Below are 18,505 nucleotides of genomic sequence, written 5' to 3' on the forward strand. Positions count from 1 at the left end.
ACCCAGATTTCCACTAGTCCTAAATACTACTCTTTAGATAGCAAGTATAGAAATGAAGATAGCATCTCCATGCTAGTCCACGCAGAGCAATTGTCACGACTAATTTATTGTCACGCATCCAAATTAATTAACTAGCTGCTCAAGCTTTGTTCATTTTTTTTCATATGCATCAAAGCATTTGTGTATCAACTCCATGCATCAACATATCGTATTTTCACAGAATTAAGTTTCTTAAATATGTTCTTCTTTTTCCCGCATATAAAGCGAAATTTATTATAAGTAGTTCCTGTAAATATGGTTAGTACAATCTACTGAGATGCGACAGAGATTGAGATGAGTTTTAGCAAATAAGGTGATCAATCTGAATCATCGTGTGGAATTTGTTGCGCAGATTATCGAATTCAATCCACACAGAATCCAGTGTATTCAAGCATCTGACAAAGGAAAAAAAAATCAGTAACTTGTGAAGCTGAAGCCACAATGGAGCACACTAGTGATCAAATTGAGTATGAACATATAAATGAAACTGGTAAAATAGCAATTCTTTGACACAGTGCTAAATATACTAACCCATGATTGTTCTTGTCCTTACAGAAATCACATAACAGAGTGCAAGTGTTCCTCACTCTCTTAGCGCCGACGCTGAACATACAAAAATGCACAATGAGGACATCCCGCCAAACTTCTATTAAATGCAAAAATTTACAACCAATATTGTCTTAAAAGATTTTGTCATCAATGCCAAAAAAATTACATGGATACATCTAAATTCGTATTGGTCGGATCTGAATCAGAACTATAATGGACTAACGGACTTCAATCTCTGCGAAACTAATTGGCAGATCCAAACAAAAGGTGGAACACATTCAATGGAACAATGCTCTTTTGACTGTCCAATCAAGCAAAATCGCTTTCACGAACAATGCTCTTGATCGAATTAGGAAATATAGATCATGGTAGTCCGATATATGCCACCAAAGTCTACAATATGTCAATAACCAAAAAGGAGATAATTCAGTCCCAAGACGATCTGACTCCATGAATCTAGATCTATCTATGCATGCATTGGAAATTATATACCTTATCTGTGCACCAAGTGCCCGATACCAATGCAGGAAATAGATCTCTTTTTCAAATATACACCTTACAACCATAAGATGACCAAATGGACGATAGTTCTCCCCCAAGATGACATTCCATGCATCTAGATCTACCCACTATGGGATCTAATACCCTATATTTTGCACACTAATTAAGATAAGAAAACAAACTATGGGTCGTACAATTGCACAAACATATATTCACGAGAACATGGAAAATATAGAAGCATGATAAGAACAACAACAACAACAACAACAACAACAACAACAACAACAACAACAACAACAAAGGACACAACCTTGCACTGGCCCCCATGATCTTATGCGCAAAAGTGCTCACTCTCTCATAGTCCACAGATGGCTGGTTCCTGCAAACATAGCAACATAATCATTCAACAGAGATCAACCAATCACCATGTACAAACGATTGAAATCGATCACATGACATGGGAGATCAGGGCAAATTAGAATTTACAGAAGCTTTGCGAGCTCAGCAATGGTCTGCTCCCCGTCATCGCAGAAGATCATGATAACCTCACTGACAGCGTTAGGGTTGTTGGAGTCCTGGAGCAGCTTGAGATTGTTGAACTCATTGTCCAGCAAACCCTATACCACAAAGGAAACACACACAAAAAATGTCAATTTCCCCATCAATTAGAGATGAGCAACTAATGGTTCTAAATTAGAGTAGGTGGGTGGAGAGCCTCACTGTGCTGAACATATTTTCCATGAGGGCATTGAGCTGTTGCGTGGCATCCATGGCTCACCGGCCGGAGGTTGAAGGGAGGAGGAGAGTGGAGGACAGGAGGGCTCAGGGGGTTTGTGAATGGAACTTGCAATAGGTTATGTTGTGTGATCTGCGCTTAGGATGTGTGGGGTATATATAGATTGGATCCCCCTATTGCCCCTCTGCACTCTCTCTCGGAAATTGTGGTCCACTTATTAATTTATTTATTTCCGTAATTGGCCTTTTCTCGTCCCGAGTCTTTATTGCTCACTAACAAAGTCCACCTAGGCAGTACCAAGTCGATAGCTGTCCTTGTGCTATGTATTTATTTCATTTACACATTTTTATTATTTTTCTCATATATATATATATATATATATATATATATATATATATATATATATATATATATATATATATATAGTTCCTGTATCGATTCAAATCGTGGTCTTTATTAGTATTCCTAATTGGTTTAGGGATTATTTATTTTCATTGGATAACCTTTATTGCCCGCTCACAATTGAGAATGTCATGTTTTACATTGTTTCCATTTTCATAAGCCTAATTTTCAATATGATTGGTGGATGTAGGGATAAAATTCATATACACCCATCTGTAAGTTTTCTCATTTTAGAATGTTTAAATTGTAAACTATTTTAAATGTTCTTAAATCAGGATTTTCTGAGAAGGTCTTCCCCAAAATTGTGGTTCCTTGAAACAATTAGTCATAATGGTGGTTCTATGAGAAAATTAACGCAAAACGTGTGGTTTTCTGAAATTTACTCTATATGTCTGATTTGACGGGTGGGAGTTAGTAAACGCAAAAAGTGTGGTTTTTGTGGGAAACATTTTAGTCTTACTTAAAGATGAGACATGGCAACACTTGTTTTTTTAGTGCACAATGGCCAGAGTTGTGTGTGGATGTATTGGCCACTTCCTAGCAACTGATTCAATTCCTCAATCTTGTTGGCAATACTTTATCTGGGTTGGTTGACTGTTCCCTAGGACCAAGAGATTCTTTGTACATGTAAGGGTTGTGAGCTGTTTTGTTGGGCTATCTGGCGATCTGGAAATGCTATATTGTTTTGAGAAAAGTTCATCCACCGTCCTGAAGCGGTCGTGTTCTTGTTGTGTTCGTTTCTGCAGTACAGGGCTGGCCTCCGGCCAAAAGCAGCCGATGCATGCAAGGACATGAAGGATGGGGCGAATGGACGATGCACAAGACGCTAGAGTATTTGAGAAGGCAAAGGAGAGCAAACTCGTTACCTGGGATGGGTGATCTTCGTTGGGCATGGGATTGGCAGTAGCACTACTCGCCTGTTGGTTTTGCCTCCCTCTTTTGGCCCCTGTTGTGTTGGGTTCCTAAGGCGTTGTTTTCAAACTTTGCCATGTCTGGATGATCTGCGTTTTAGCTTCTGTAGGTTGAATATTAGGGTGGCAGCTGGTTAATTTTTGCCCCACAGACCACAGTGGCTTGACCGAGTCAGTCAAGTCACAGACTCACAGTGCGTTTCCGGTTGCTGCCGAACTCGACATTTCCCGCTTTGTCAGAGCCGTCTAATCAGAACAGCGAGTAACGGGATTAGACTGCTCTGATTTACTCCACGTCAGATCAAAGGCTAGAAATTTTGTTCTTTTAGACTTTATAGCATCCTATCTTTTTCGGAATCGATCCATTATGCATATAGTTTTAGTATATAATAGATACTGAAGAATCCACAAGCAATGGTCCCTAGCTATCATGATTGGTAGTTTAATCTGAACTCTATCTGAAAACTAGTTTAAATCTGAGGATTTAAAATTAGGACTCTTATCTATGGATGCATTATAAGAAGGTTCTTACCCTTTAGCTTCAGATTGCGGTATTGTGAGCGGCACCACGGAAAAGCGTAGAGCAATGTGGTAGACCACCAAAATTTCCAGCATGCATGTAGTTTAGGTGTTCTAGGATCTATAGCCCGGTGAAGCTCCGTTTGAGCGCTCGGGGAGGTGAGATGCCAAGCTCTGTGCGAGGCAGAAGCAAGGTGTGATGCTGGTGCTGTGCGAAGCAGCATAGCGGTGTGAAGCGGACGAATGCATGAAGAGGTGGAGCGCGAGGGCCTGATCCATTTAATTTGGATCGAGAGATTCGGTCATATATGCAAGGAGGTGCCCATGCGATGGAACTGTTAGCTGCATGCGTCGTGGGCAAAATAAAAGGAAGATATGGAGAGGTTCCAGCGGTAGACGTGGCCGGCCGGTAGGATTATATTAGTTTGTTTCCTAATCGTGTGCATGGTTATATAAGTCATTGTAATCTCGGTTGTTCTGGTAACAGAAACGGGAGAAATACGAAGGAGAAAATCTTGAGCTGTGAGAGGCAGCCTCGAGGCCCATATCGTGTATTCTGTTGCGTTGTTTGTTGCTACCTTTAGCAAGTTAGAGAGAGAGAGAGAGCAGCAGCAGATGGAACCAGAGGAGCAGATAGCTAGAGGAAGAAGAAAAAGAAGACCTGAGCTGCAGATTCCTGCCGCGGCAGAAAAACCGAGGGCAACCCCAGCCTAGGGTTCGTTCCTACAGTGCAGACTATTTGGTCTGTTCGGGCACATGCTCGAACTCTTCACTGATCAACCAAACTCTCAATCCCCATGTGTTCCTGGATGCGTAAATCGCCTCCCCCTCTACCCTACCATCGATCCCTCAGCCTGACACCGCCATTGATTCTCCTTCCTTGTTGCACCGCTTGTCCCCTTCCTGGCCTCGATCGCTGCTCTCGACCAACTTATATTATGATGATGGCAGCAAGTCACAAGATTGAGCATTGACAATCCGCAAGAGTACAACGGCAGATGATTGGTTTTTACATCGCCAGGGAGCCTCAAGGGCCCTAAGGTTCTGTTATTTGAATGAGAAGCAAACGATACAGTAATTAACAGAGTTCAACACCTACCATAGTTCAAACTTCACACAGGAAAACAAAACAACACAGGCAGCATAAATTCTAAGCGAAACTAGAGACGCTAACTGACGCGCGCGTCGACACTAAATATAGATAACAGCTGAAGCAAGCAAACGACTCCAGGATATATAAAGCTACAAGCTAAGCTAAGCAAGTCTGTTCTAGCTAACGACTTCAAATTTGCAATGGAGTGCAGTGCTGTGTCGTCTGTCGTCAGAAACATGCGGCTCAACTAATTTTTTTTGCTCCAATTTTACTTCCTCGGGAAGTAGGCCTCGACCCGCTTCTCCAGCTGCATTCAAAAACAGAAAAACATGTTAGCACCCTATGAGACTACGAAGTTCTTACATCATAAGACCATTAAATTTATTGCTACTAGCATAGTACTATGATGTCCCAGAGACTTAAAAACAAGGTACAATTACTATGTAGGAATGATTATGGCCATCAGTTTAACATCAAAATAGAGGGAAGCCAAACATCAGGATCTATGAATGCATTTTTGGGGCTATCATGAAAATGTATCCTAGATAAAGCTAGTCAATATATCTCAGATAACCTAAACAGGTTTTCTAATTTCTACTCAGACCTTAAATACTCCTAAATACTGCTCTCAAGATACAAATTATAGAAATGAAGATAGCATCTCCATGCTTGTTCACCCAGCGCAATTAATATTATTTCCTTGCATCTAAACTAGCTGCTCATTTTATTTACATGGTTTTTCATATGAATCGAACCATTTGTATATATCAACTACATAGACATCTTCTATTTTGTAGTCGTAGAATTAAGTATTTTTAATACTTCCTGCATTTTCTCACATATAAAGCTAACTTTATTATAGAGGCACTTCAAGTAAATATGGTTAGTACAGTTTACTGAGATGCGACAGAGATTGAGATGATTTTTAGCAAATGAGGTCATACCTGAACCATGGTGTGCAACTTGTCGCGCAGATCGTAGAACTCATTTTTAATAGACTCTAGTGTCATAAGGCATCTGACAAAGGAAAAAATCCAGTAACTTGTGAGGCCACAACGGAGCACACTAGCCATCACATTGAGTATGAAGATCTAAATATGACTGGTAGAGAATGGCAGTTCTATGACATAACAGTAAATATACTAACCCAAGTTTGTTCTTTTCCTTACAGAACTCACATAACTCAATGCTAGCGTTCGCCACTCTCCGAGCACCAAAGCTGTAAAATACAAAATTGCACTGTGAGGATGTCCCACCTTATGAATCAGATAATATTTAATGGACAAATGTACGTCAACCTATGCAAAATTAATTGGAAGATTGAAAGAAAAAAGGAACAAATTCAATGGAACAATATTCTTTGAGCTTCCCGCGGGGTTATGTTGGTGATCAAGAATGAGGCGTCGCTGTGGGGCCTGATCGACGGCAAGGGCTTGCTCTCCAGATCGGATGACGTTCCGTGGTTTGTCCTCGCTTATTTTAACCATCTTTTGTATCTTTTGTGAACGTTGTATTTCTCCGCTTGGTCGATCTCGCGTCGACCTCCTTTGATATATAAAGAGCACTGTGTTTTTTTGTCAACAAATATATATTCTTTGAGCTGTCCAATCAAGCAAGACCTCATCCATACACACTGTAAAACAGTGAGCTGTCTCATAAAGGATGGATCCCTTTTGTTGGGTCTACAACATAAACGGGCCTTTGTCGGATCTACTAATATGTCGACAACGACAAAAGGAAGTGAATCCTCCCCATATTGAGCAGAAGCGCCACCCAACATGGAACAAGGCTCCTTTAAGATGTCCAATCAAATCGAAAAATGAATCACAATAATTTGGCAGATCTACGCCACAACACTCTACCATGACCAAACATTCAATAATTTTTCCCCAACATGATCTGACTCCATGCATCTAGATTATCCATGAATGGGAATACCCTATTTGAGCAACAAGCTTCCCAGTCAATGCGGGAAATAGATCCCTTCTGTCGGATCTACACCTTAAAACCGTAAAATATGACCCACCTAAAACCCTAAAACATGACCCACCTTAAAACCCTAAAATATGACACAATCCATCTTGATCTACCATTTCTATGGGTCTAATACCCTATATTTTGCACGCTAAGACGACGAAACAACTATTGCTCCTACAATTGCATAAAAATATTTTCACGAGAACATGAAAAATATTGAAGCATGCAAAATAAAATTTAACAGAGCACCACCTTGAACTGCGCCCCTTGATGTTATACGCAGAAATGGTAACCTGGTGATAGTCCACGACTTGCTCATTTCTGCACACGTAGCAACAGAATCCTCCAAGGTCAAACCAATCACCCTATACAAACGATTGCAATCACATGACATGGGGGAACAGAACAACGTAGCACTTACAGCAGGTTGGCGAGCTCGCGAATGGTCTGCTCCCCGTCCTCGCAAAATTTCTTGACTAGCTCACTGACCATTCCAGGGTTGCTGCTGGATTCCTGGAGCTGCTGCAGCCTGTTGAACGCATTGTCCAGCAAACCCTATACCACCAAAACAAACACAAAAAAGACACATCCAATTTCCCCATCAACTGGAAATCAAATAATGGTGCTAAGTAACAAAAGTTAGTGGGTACAAACTTGCTAAGAATGTGGTAGAGAAAATTGATAAGAGTAGGTGCACCTTCTCTTTGCAGGGTGGTAGTGAGAAAAAAAAATACTACTTGGGTCAGATGGGAAGTAATATGCAGATCTAAAGATAAGGGTGGGTCGGGCATTAGGAAGATTGAATCCTTTAATTCTAGTTTGATTTGCAAGTGTGGTGGCACCTAGAGCAAACGTCTGGGATATGGCAGTCTATTGTTTCCAAGAACTATTTGCACATTGATCTATTGCTACTGTTTTTGGCAACATTAACGATTCTCCGGCCATGCATGCTGGAAGGACTTGTTGAATGTTAAACCTTCTCTGTTGAGTCTTCCTATAAGCATTTGTGCAGTACTGTTGTGGGCCCTAACTATTCCTTTTTGTGGAAAGCTAAGCTCCCTTTAAAGATTAAAATCTTCTTCCGACAAATTTTTCTGAATGCTATTCTTACTAAAGATAAAATGATCAAGAGACAATGGCCTGAAAGTCCCAAATGTTTTCTCTGCCATAGAGATGAGACATATTGGAACACTTGTTTTTGGAGTTTACAGTGGCTAGAGTTGCGTGGGTATGTATATATTGGCTGTCACCGAACTGATTCAATTCCTCAATCTTGTTGGCCATACTTTATCTGGGTGGGTCGACTGCTCCCTAGCTAGGGCCAAGAAATTTTTTGTGGAAGGATTGGGAGCTATTTTTTGGGATATCTGGCGATCACGAAATGCTACTTGTTTTGAGAAAAAAGTTATCCACTGTCCTGAAGCGGTGGTGTTCTTTGAGAAAAAAGGCGCTGGAGTTGCTGAGAAGGCAAAGGAAAGCAAACACGTCAGCTGGGGATGGGTAATATTCGTTGAAGGAAAGGCGTATGTCGAAGAGGAAGGAGACGACGACCCTGGACTGCTCATGGTTGAGATCTGCAGCGAGCTGATGGATGATGAACAACAAAGCATTGAAGCCTGAGTAAACCGGGGTGGTGGCACTGGGGAATCAGCTAGAGGCTAGACTCCACTTCTAGATCGGGATGATATTTGCCTTATCATCTCAAGTCTCAACAAGGGCCTCAAACAGTTTTGGTGTCGGGAACGGACGACGTTCCTTGATTTCTTCGTTTCCTTAGCACCTTAGCGTAAAAAACAACAAAAGAAAACAAGAGACTGGCGGAGGAGAGTCTTACCGCACTGAACATGAACCCCATCAGATTCGACAGCTCGAACATAGGGCTGTTCATGGCTAGCTGCTGGGATTAGCAAAGCGAGATTAAGAGCGGATGATGGAGTAGTTGGGCCGGGGGACTCGGAAGTCTTGGTGGATTGTGTGTTTGTGTGATCTGAGCTCCGTGTTGGGGCATTTATATGGAATTCGATCCCAAGTCTGGTTCTGCATCACTCTCTCTCAAAAAGAACGACAGCTCACTTAATTACTTCATTTTTTTTACACGTACAGCTCACTTACTTCATTGTCCAGCTAGGTAATTCCAATTGGACGGCTGTCCTTGTCTTGCAGTCTTTATTGCTCATTATCTACCTCATTTCACCTCTTGCGTAGGCAATTCAAAGTTGACTGCTTTCTTTGTCCTGAGCTTCATTTCTAATTATAGTTTTTGTTGGTTGAATCCAGGTCGGTTTCTTTGGATACCTCTTATATGTTCCAGCTCATTTATTTCGTCCCGGCATTTTCCGACTTCAACTAGCAAGCGCTCGAGGATTTTCCATCACTTGCTTGGATCATCAGATGGAAGGGTTCACGAGAGGAAGAGCTGGAGGCGGTGGAGACCGGCGTCCTTTATAACCCCGTTTCATGGGGGACAACGTTGGCCCGTTTCATTTAGCCAAAATATCTTTAGTAAGCAAAAAATTATATTAATAAACCACATAAAAATCTTTATTTTCAGTGGTACTTTATTTTTCCATCAATATTTTCAAAGAAAGATGGTGTGGCCTTCCATAAAATCCTCATACATTGATTTCGCGAAAAGGCTCCCGAGAAGTGAGATTCCAAGAAAACCTATCCGGCTCAGCAAATAGTTGAACCCTCATTAAGCGCTGGACTAAGTACAACCAATCAGTCCACTTATCACCAGTTAAGTTCCGTCCGAAATATTCAGTGGAACTGCTGCTAAAACATTAGCAACCAAAACACCTTTCATTGCACAATATTAAATAAAGAGGGGTATTGTTGAGAGAGAGGCGTAGCGCCTAGCCACGCATCCTCCCAAAAGCGAATGCTCTATCCATCCCTTATGATGAACGATCCTCGCTAGAAAAATTTCATCTTTAACCCGCACGAGTCCTTTCCAAAATGGGGAATCATTGGACTTGTCATGGGCATGGGATACAGTACTGCGGTGATCAGGTATTTATTATGCCACTCTTGCCTTATACCCGTTTCATTTAGTATTTTAACAACCATCTGCTGAAGAAACACACATTTTTATATCCAGCGACTCAACACACAGAGCACCTTGGTCTTTTGGACAACAATTAATATTCCACTCCGTTAACCGACATTTGAACGCATGTTCATCAATTTGCCACAAGAAATGAGAATGAAAAAAAATCAAAACGTTTCCATACCCCCCCCCCTCCCCGGGTATTTCGAGGAAAGATAGCATACACATAGGGAGCGTGTGAACGGAGTTGGTAAGGACAAGTATATCTCCGTATGAGAGCAACTTACCCTGCCAACATCCAAGTTTCTTGTCAAAACGGTCTTCAACTGATTTCCATTCTTTATTGCACAATGTGCGGTGATGAATCGATAGGAATTCCAAGATAGTGAAAAGGTAACGCCCCAGACTCACACCCGAAAAATTGGTTATACAGATTCCACATCCTTAGATTTACCAAAAAAAAAGATCTCACTCTGTGAAAATTTATGTTAAGGACTGACAATTGTTCGAGAATACATAAGATTAGCTTCATCTTCAATAAAGATAACTGTATCATTTGCATACTGAAGAATAGAAACATCATTGAACAAGATGAGTGATGAGTCCTACAACTTGGCCATCGTCTTTTGCCGTACAATGAGCACATCCAACATATCATCAACAACATTAAAAAGTAATTAACGAAGATAAGGGATCGCACTATCTCTCGGTCCTTTTCGAGTTTGGAAGCAATGGCCAATGTCACCATTAACGCTACTCCAACACTGCCCCCTTGAACCAAATAAGAGGTCCACTGACACCACTTGTGAGCAAAATCTTTCATCTGTAGAACTTGTTGCAAAAAAAGCCATTTAATTGACCATATCATAAGCTTTCTCAAAGTCAATTTTAAAGAGGACCCCATCAATTTTAAACGTCTTTCATTGCAAAAAAAGCTCATGAGTGGTTTCAGTTTCATGAAGGAACGAACCCCTCAAGGATATACCTATCCAGTATTAATGCCGTTTGGGTAGGCCTAATCACAGAGGGCGATCCCAGTCATACGATCAGCTCCTACATTCGTGAAAATTTTGAATCTAACATTAAGCAAGTAGGCCTATATTGTTGTATTTGTGCCACATCTTCCTTCTTGGGGGAAAAAAAAACTGCACGCACACTATTTGGTTCGGTCAGGCGCACACGAGTTGTTCACTAATCATCTGACCTCTCAATGCCCATGTATGCATTTTGACGCAGAAATTTGCCTCACCCTCGTTTCTTCGCTTTTCCTCTAGCTTCTCCCTGCTGCATTGCTGCCCTCGTCCAACCTTAGATCATGGCATTGGGGCAGCGGAGGCGAGAGACGCTGTGGCTGAGGTGTATACTCCTTTCGTCCGCGAAAGAGCGTACGTTTGGGGTTTTCCAAGAAACTTAAGCATTGAGATAAAAAATGCATTGGGAATATGCCAACCACCATCCCTCTCCTTTCTAATTCCCCCACCTCCGATGAGCTAAGTGCATGAAGAAATGTTATTGGGTTTGATTTCCGTGTAATGAGAGAAAAGCAATTTTTCTTAGTCTAAGTCTAAAGTGCTTTGAAAAGAGAGAAGTACACTCTTTTCTGGACAAATTTAAAACCCAAACGTACACTTATTTGTGGACGGAGGAAGTAAGCTAGAGGCAATGGTGCCCTGCTCAAGTGCGACATGGGAGCAATGAGTGTCCTACTTTACTCGTAACAACGATGATGGTAGGTCACTAGATTAACCACTGACAATCTGCTGGATGATCAGCGGATCATTGTTTTTATTACATCATCGGGGAGCCTCAAGATCCTCCGGTTCCATTATCTGAATTAAAAACAAATCAGCAGGCAAAGTTCAACAACCAAGGAGTTCAAACAGGAACAACACAGACGGCGACTGTTCGAAACGAAACTAGAGACGCTAACTGATGCGCCGACGCTAGACGCGCGATAACTGCTGAAGCATTAAGCAAACCACTCTTGCAAATCTACAAGCTAAGCTGGGCAAGATTGTTCTGATGACTACAAAGGTGCAGTGCAGTGCTGCATCGTCAGAAACATGCGGCTATCTGCTTAGATAGTTTGTCGGTCCGATTTATTTCTTAGGGTGTAGGATGACCCGAACCTGCTGCTCCAGCTGCATTCGAGAGAAGAAAAACATGTGAGCACTGCAAGCGACTATAAGAAAAGCTTACATCATATAACAAGATGAAATTATTACTAATATATTGGCCCAAAGAGTTAAACTAAAGGTATAAGTACTAATTAGAAATGATTTTACCCAACATTTTGACACAAAAATAAGACATCAAGTCTATGCATGGTTTCGGAGCTATCATTTATATGCATCCCCTACATGAAGCTCGGATGTGGATATAATCATTACTATTCAGATACAGGATAACATAAACTGGTTCTGAACTCAGATTTCCACTAGTCCTAAATACTAGTTTGTACTATAGATACCAAGTTAGAAAATTGAAGACAGCAGCTCTGTGCTTGTTCACCTGGTGCAATTATCATTACTAATTTATATCACGCATGTAAACTAGCTGCTCACTTCATTAACGTTCATTTGTCGATATGCATCAAAGGGATTGTATTAATTAACTCCATTCACATTCCATATTTTAAGTACTTTAAATATTACCATTTGCTATTTTTAAAGACTTTGTGCATCAGTTGATGCATAGGACTAGGGTGCATTTTCCTTCTCGAAAAAAGCTAACTTTAGTGTATATAAGTACTTGAGAACGGTAGGACAGTTTACTGTGATGCGACAGATATTGAGATGAGTATTAGCAAAGAAGATCACACCTGAAGTATGGTCTGCAACTTGTTTTGCAGATCACAGAACTCGGTTTTAACAGTATCTAGTTTCTCCATACATCTGATCCACAAAGGAAAAAAGTTCAGTGAAGCCACAATAGAGCAGACTAGCCAGTACATAGAGTGAAGATCTAAATATAATGAGACAGGTAGGAAACAGCAATACTACGAATTGTTGATATAATATACTGACCCATGATTGTTTTTCTCCTTACAAAACTCACACATCTGGATGCAAATCTTCTCTACTCTGTGCGCACCAAAACTGGAACATACGAAAGTAAACAATAAGGACAGCCCAGGCGCCAAATTGCTTCAAAATACAAAAAATATACAACATTATTTACAAACTTAGATGACATCAAACTTATTACATGTATACCATGGACCTACCTACATCTAGCAAAAGGGAATGACTTAATTGTGCATAGAAATATTAGTTTCCAATATAAAAGAATTCTCTCCATAAGTATAGTATACATAATGTTGAGCGCGAATCTTGTATGTTGTATCGTATCTACTACATCATAGACCTACAACGGCAATGGGATGCGCGCAAACCCTCCCATATTGATCGCAAGCGCCACCCAACGTGAAAAACGATCTTTGAGCCTTTAAATCGATTGGGAAATGTATGTATGTTGTTCGTCTGATATATATATGCCATAAAACTCTATATATGTAATGACCAAAACAGACGATAATTTTGACCCAAGACGATAGGGCTCCATGCATCTAGATCTACCCATCCACAGGGATCTAATACCCTAGTCGCACACCAAAATGCCCGATAAATGCAGGAAACAGATAACTTAATTTGTCGGTTCTACACCTTAAAAACATACCAATTTTGTAGCATCATAATTATACCCTACTTACACACTGAGATAACAAAGACACTTTGTTGGTTAACCACCTTAAAACCATTGCTCCTATTATTGCACAAACATATATTCGAGAGTTCATGAAAAATGTTGAAGCTTAAAAACATAAAATATGATAGAGCGCCACCTTGAACTGCACTCCTTCAACGTATGTGCAGTTTCGTAAATCCTGACATAGTCGACGCTTGGCTTGTCCCTGCACACATAGCAAAATATATAGATCCTCTAACATAGCTCAACCAATCACCCTATACAAACGAGAGAGTGAATCACATGACATGGGAAATGTGCGGACATAACAAAGTAATTAACACTTACATCAGATTTGTGAGCTGACCAATCATCTGCTCTGCGTCCTCGGAGTAGTATGTGACGACCTCTCTGACGATGTCAGGAGTGCTGGAGTCCTCGAAATTGAGCAGATCCTGGAACCGTTCGTCCAGCAAACCCTAACCCACCAAAACAAACGCACAAAAAAGGTCTGAAATTCCCCCCAACTATATATTGGAGATGAACTAAAAATGATCGAGTCTACCCCAAGGGTACGGTGCTTTGGGAGGTACCCCGCTTTCCACCGTTGATCTTAGAGACGGTATAATACCCCAATAAGATACCCTCAAACCTATCAAACCTTAATCACCCTACGGCTACGACCACGATCGACAAGGTTGAGCGCGGCCGACGGCCGACGACGGGGTGGCCGCTTGCAGCGTCCGCATGAACCCCTGACGATACCAAACCACGCGCATATGGGCCAGGAATCGACGAGGGCTGATGAGCACAGTCGGTTGCATTTGGGGCAACAAAAAAGACGGCTGACAAAATTTGAAGAATAGGGATGAACCATCTCCCAGTATATAGTACATATTAATTGCTATGGGCTAATGGTGCACGGTCCTTCTGATAAAACCGAGCGCCGAAACCGGACCAACGCTCGCTGTGACCACGGCCACGACTGACCGAGTCACAATTTCCGTCAATACTACCCTGCTAATTCCCTGATCTCTCAGCCTAGGACAGTAAAATCGACGAGGGGGCAACGGGGAAGATGAGTACAGTCGGTTGGGGCAAAAAACTAATCTAAAAATTTTAAGCACTGCACAACACATGGTAATAGTGACGAGAATAACAACAACTGGGCGGAGAGGGGAGCTAGCCTTACTGCAGTGAACATGCCGGTCAGGAGATTGTTGAGATCGTTCATCGCTTGGCCTGCCATGGCATAGGGACTCGGAGAGGAGGGGAGTACAGGAGAGGACTGGTTGGGCTGTGTTGTGTGATATGACTTAATTATGAGCTTCGAAAGGTCTTGGATATATGTAGGGGAATTCGACCCCTGATCAGTCCGCGTTGCACTCTCATGAAAAAAACGTGAACAGCTCATCTACTTGATTGCTCTCTTGTTCTCGAGTCTTTTATTGCTCTGTTGACTAGCTCATTTAATCAAATCCAGCTAGGAATTTGGATGATTCATTCAGCTCATTTAACCAAGTCTGTGGAGGCATGCAATTCGAAGTGAACGAGCAGCTGTCCTCTTGTCTTGACACAGTGGTAGGAAGTTACTTCCTCCGTTGTTTTTTTGCGAGTAGCGCCTGTAGGGAACTGGCCGCTGGCTAACGCCTAGAGGCCCGTCCGTCCCAGCATTGGAGAATGAAGAGCCGGGAACTCTAGAGATACGAGAGACAGAGTGAGGGAGTTAGTGATGGCACAGCTTATGCCATTATCCGACCTGTTCTTGGACCCAGATTACCAACGTGATCGCCTGATCGGTCATTTCAGAATGTATCTTGGGCTGGCCCGTGTGGACGAATGGGCCGGGTAGGACTCTTTCAGACCGACCGTCCAAACCCACGCTAGTGTTCTCTGTAAAAACATTGGCCAGTGATATACACGAAGTTTTAAGACTTTTATCACATAGAAATAACATTCTTAGGTTTTTCACATCATTTAATTTTCATATATATAGGTAGGAAAAGTAATGCTAAAAGGCATGTATTATGGGAATTCTGAAAACCCCGTTTCAATATCTGAAGCGACAAACTTTGCATTCAGGTGGAACGGGGTTAATATAATAGGATGAAATTTAGCTCGGTACAATGCGCGATCATTTGGGTTAATGCATGCTGCACCCCATTGGAGAACACCAAGTCATCGATCATCTCTTAAGGTCTGAGAATTTTGAGTAAATTTCACAAAACTCACCTTTTTGGGCTAGGGTTTCATTCGGACACGACTCTAGGGGTTTGTAACAGAAAACCACAACTTTAGGGCTAATTACTTTCAGAAAACCCAAATCTACCGAATTAGCCAGTTTGACAGCGAAACAGACAGGTCGGGTCCACATGTAAGGTCCGATGTTTTTTTCTTTGAACCCATCGGCTTCTTTTTTTTTTCTTGGACCCCTCGGCTTTTTTCCCATGGGATTCTCATTGCCGCCCACCGCGGTCTCTCCTTCCCTTCCCCCGAAGCCACCGCCCAGCGCCAGTCCGCCATGCCGTGGAAGAACTCGAGTGGCCTGTGGGTATGTACTCCATCCGTCCCGCCGCGGGATCTCCTCCCCCGCCACCGCCACCCGCAGCGGGATCTCCTCGCCCCGCCGCCACCCGCCGCCGAATCTCCTCTAACGATGCCGCTGCCCGCTGCGGGATCTCCTCCCCGCCGCCGCCACCTCCAGCGCCTGGGGCCTCCTCCACCCCGCCCCGACAGCCTCCTCTACGGGCACATGAAGGTTGCCTGGATGGCGGAGGGCACGGCGGCGCACCTCGCCGGAGGAGGAAGGTGGCCATTTGTCCTCGATTTTTGGTTGCTTTTCTGATCGGCGAGCCTCGACCTCATCGTGAAGTTAGTGAGGCCAGGTCTTCTCGGATCCATGCGGCCGGATCTGGGATGATTATGCAACCCTCTTCATCGCTTTCTTTTCCAGGACGGTGCAGTGGTTTGTTTCTTAGATCACCATTGACAGAGTCTTTTGGCTCCCACTGGCGTCTTTCCGGCTGCTACGTCAACAACATTTTCAGTAGAGGGCATGGGAGGCCCGCCACTGATGAAGGGTTATCAGTGGCAGGCTGGGGAGGCCCGCCGCCACTTATAATGCGTCACCTATATCACTTTCTGTAGTAGAGCTCGAGGCCCAAATCGTGTATTATGTTGCCTTGTTTGTTGCTACCGTTAGCGAGTTAGAGAGAGAGCAGCAGCTCGAACCAGAGAAGCAGATCGCTAGAGGAAAAAGAAGACCTGAGCTGCAGATTCCTGCCGCGGCAGAAAAACCGAGGGCAACCCCAGCCTAGGGTTCGTTCCTACAGTGCGCACTATTTGGTCTGTTCGGGCACATGCTCGAAATCTTCACTGATCGACCGAACACTCAATCCCCATCCTTGTTGCACCGCTTGCCCCCTTCCTGGCCTCGATCTCGTCCAACTTAAGATCCTGACAATGGGGAAAGCAGAGACGATACGGGTCGAGAGATGCTGAGGTGGATGAGATAACCTCAAGGGCGCATGGCCTTGAACTGTCTTGCTCGTTATATGATGATGGCACCAAGTCACCAGATTGAGCATTGACAATTCGCAAGAGTACAACAGCAGATGATTGGTTTTTGCATCACAAGGGAGCCTCAAGTGCCCTACGGTTCCGTTATTTGAATGAGAAGCAAACCATACAGTAATTAACAGAGTTCAACAGCTACTATAGTTCAAACAGGAAAACAAAACAACACAGGCAGCATAAGTTCTAAACGAAACAGAGACGCTAACTGACGCGCGACGCTAAATATAGATAACTGCTGAAGCAAGCAAACGACTCCAGGATAAAGCTACAAGCTAAGCTAAACAAGTCTGTTCTAACGACTTCAAATTTGCAGTGGAGTGCAGTGCTGTGTCAGCTAAATTTTTTGCTCCAGTTTTACTTCCTCGGGAAGTAGGCCTCGACCCGCTTCTCCAGCTACATTCAAAAACAGAAAAACATGTTAGGACCCTATGAGACTATGAACTTCTTACATCATAACACCATTACATTTATTGATATAGCATATATAGTACTATGATGTCCAGAAGACTTAAAAACAAGGTAATTACTACGTAGGAATGATTATGGCCATCAGTTTAACATCAAAATAGAGGCCAGAGAAGCCAAACATCAGGTTTATGAGTGCATTTTTGGGTCTATCATGAAAATGTATCCTAGATAAAGCTAGGATGCAGACATGATCCTTACTATTAATTATCAGATATAACCTAAACAGGTTTTCAACTCAGACTTCCAATAGTCCTAAAATCCTGCTGTCAAGATACAAATTATATTGGCTGTGTGCATCGATTGATGCAGATGCCGGGGGTATTCCCTCCTTTTCGGAAAAAAAAGATACAAATTATAGAAATGAAGATAGAATCTCCATGCTTCTTCAGCAATTATAACTACTTATTTTTTTCTCGCATCTAAACAAGCTGCTCATTTCATTTACATGCTTGTTCATTTTGTTTCATATGAACCGAAGCATTTGTATAAACTCCATGCATCGACATATTCCATTTTTTAGAATTAAGTATTTTAAATATTGCCTTCATTTTCTCACACATAAAGCAAACTTTATTATAAAAGTACTTCAAGTAAATATGGTTAGTACAGTTTACTGAGATGCGACAGAGATTGAGATGATTTTTAGCAAATGAGTTGATACCTGAAGCATGGTGTTGAATTTGTTACGCAGATCACAAAATTCATTCCAGATAGACTACTGCCGTCAGGCATCTGACAAAGGAAAAAGAAAATTAATCCAGTAACATGTGAGGCCACAATGGAGCACACTAGCCTTCACATTGAGTATGAAGATCTAAATATGACTGGTAGAGAATGGCAATTCTATGACATAACGGTAAATATACTAACCCCTGTTTGTTCTTTTCCTTACAGAACTCACATAACTGAATGCTAGCATTCGCCACTCTCTTAGCACCAATGCTGTAAAATAAAAAAAAAATTGTACAGTTAGGATGTCCCACCTTATGAATCAGATA

At 42.2% G+C, this 18,505-nt stretch overlaps 2 protein-coding genes across 2 annotated transcripts; both read right to left on the minus strand.

The window, feature by feature from the left end:
• Window positions 1-340: 340 nt before the first annotated feature.
• Window positions 341-1,860, minus strand: LOC100833566 (histidine-containing phosphotransfer protein 1). The gene is made up of 5 exons (XM_003566634.1): window positions 1,810-1,860; window positions 1,576-1,706; window positions 1,400-1,468; window positions 571-642; window positions 341-434 (listed from the first exon to the last, which is right to left on the minus strand). The coding sequence occupies exons 1-5, from the start codon at window positions 1,858-1,860 to the stop codon at window positions 341-343; spliced, it is 417 nt and encodes a 138-aa protein (XP_003566682.1).
• A 3,092-nt stretch (window positions 1,861-4,952) lies between these two features.
• On the minus strand, window positions 4,953-8,699 carry LOC104583257 (histidine-containing phosphotransfer protein 2). Its single transcript, XM_010235086.3, has 6 exons — window positions 8,562-8,699; window positions 7,149-7,282; window positions 6,980-7,048; window positions 5,898-5,969; window positions 5,695-5,767; window positions 4,953-5,057 (listed from the first exon to the last, which is right to left on the minus strand). The coding sequence occupies exons 1-6, from the start codon at window positions 8,613-8,615 to the stop codon at window positions 5,019-5,021; spliced, it is 441 nt and encodes a 146-aa protein (XP_010233388.1). The 5' UTR covers window positions 8,616-8,699; the 3' UTR covers window positions 4,953-5,018.
• Window positions 8,700-18,505: the final 9,806 nt, after the last annotated feature.

This window comes from Brachypodium distachyon, chromosome 2 (genome assembly GCF_000005505.3).
Source record: "Brachypodium distachyon strain Bd21 chromosome 2, Brachypodium_distachyon_v3.0, whole genome shotgun sequence".
NCBI classification, from domain to species: Eukaryota; Viridiplantae; Streptophyta; class Magnoliopsida; order Poales; family Poaceae; genus Brachypodium; species Brachypodium distachyon.

Bases quoted from the DNA above. Each gene is read 5' to 3' on its own strand.
- LOC100833566 (XM_003566634.1), bottom strand. From the start codon at position 1,860: ATGGATGCCACGCAACAGCTCAATGCCCTCATGGAAAATATGTTCAGC. The intron at 1,707-1,809 runs GTGAGGCTCTCC...TTTGTGGTATAG, and splicing joins TGGAAAATATGTTCAGCACA to GGTTTGCTGGACAATGAGTT. The intron at 1,469-1,575 runs GTAAATTCTAAT...CTATGTTTGCAG, and splicing joins GCTGAGCTCGCAAAGCTTCT to GAACCAGCCATCTGTGGACT.
- LOC104583257 (XM_010235086.3), bottom strand. From the start codon at position 8,615: ATGAACAGCCCTATGTTCGAGCTGTCGAATCTGATGGGGTTCATGTTC. The intron at 7,049-7,148 runs GTAAGTGCTACG...CTACGTGTGCAG, and splicing joins CGCGAGCTCGCCAACCTGCT to AAATGAGCAAGTCGTGGACT. The intron at 5,970-6,979 runs GTGGTGCTCTGT...TGTATTTTACAG, and splicing joins ATCAAGGGGCGCAGTTCAAG to CTTTGGTGCTCGGAGAGTGG.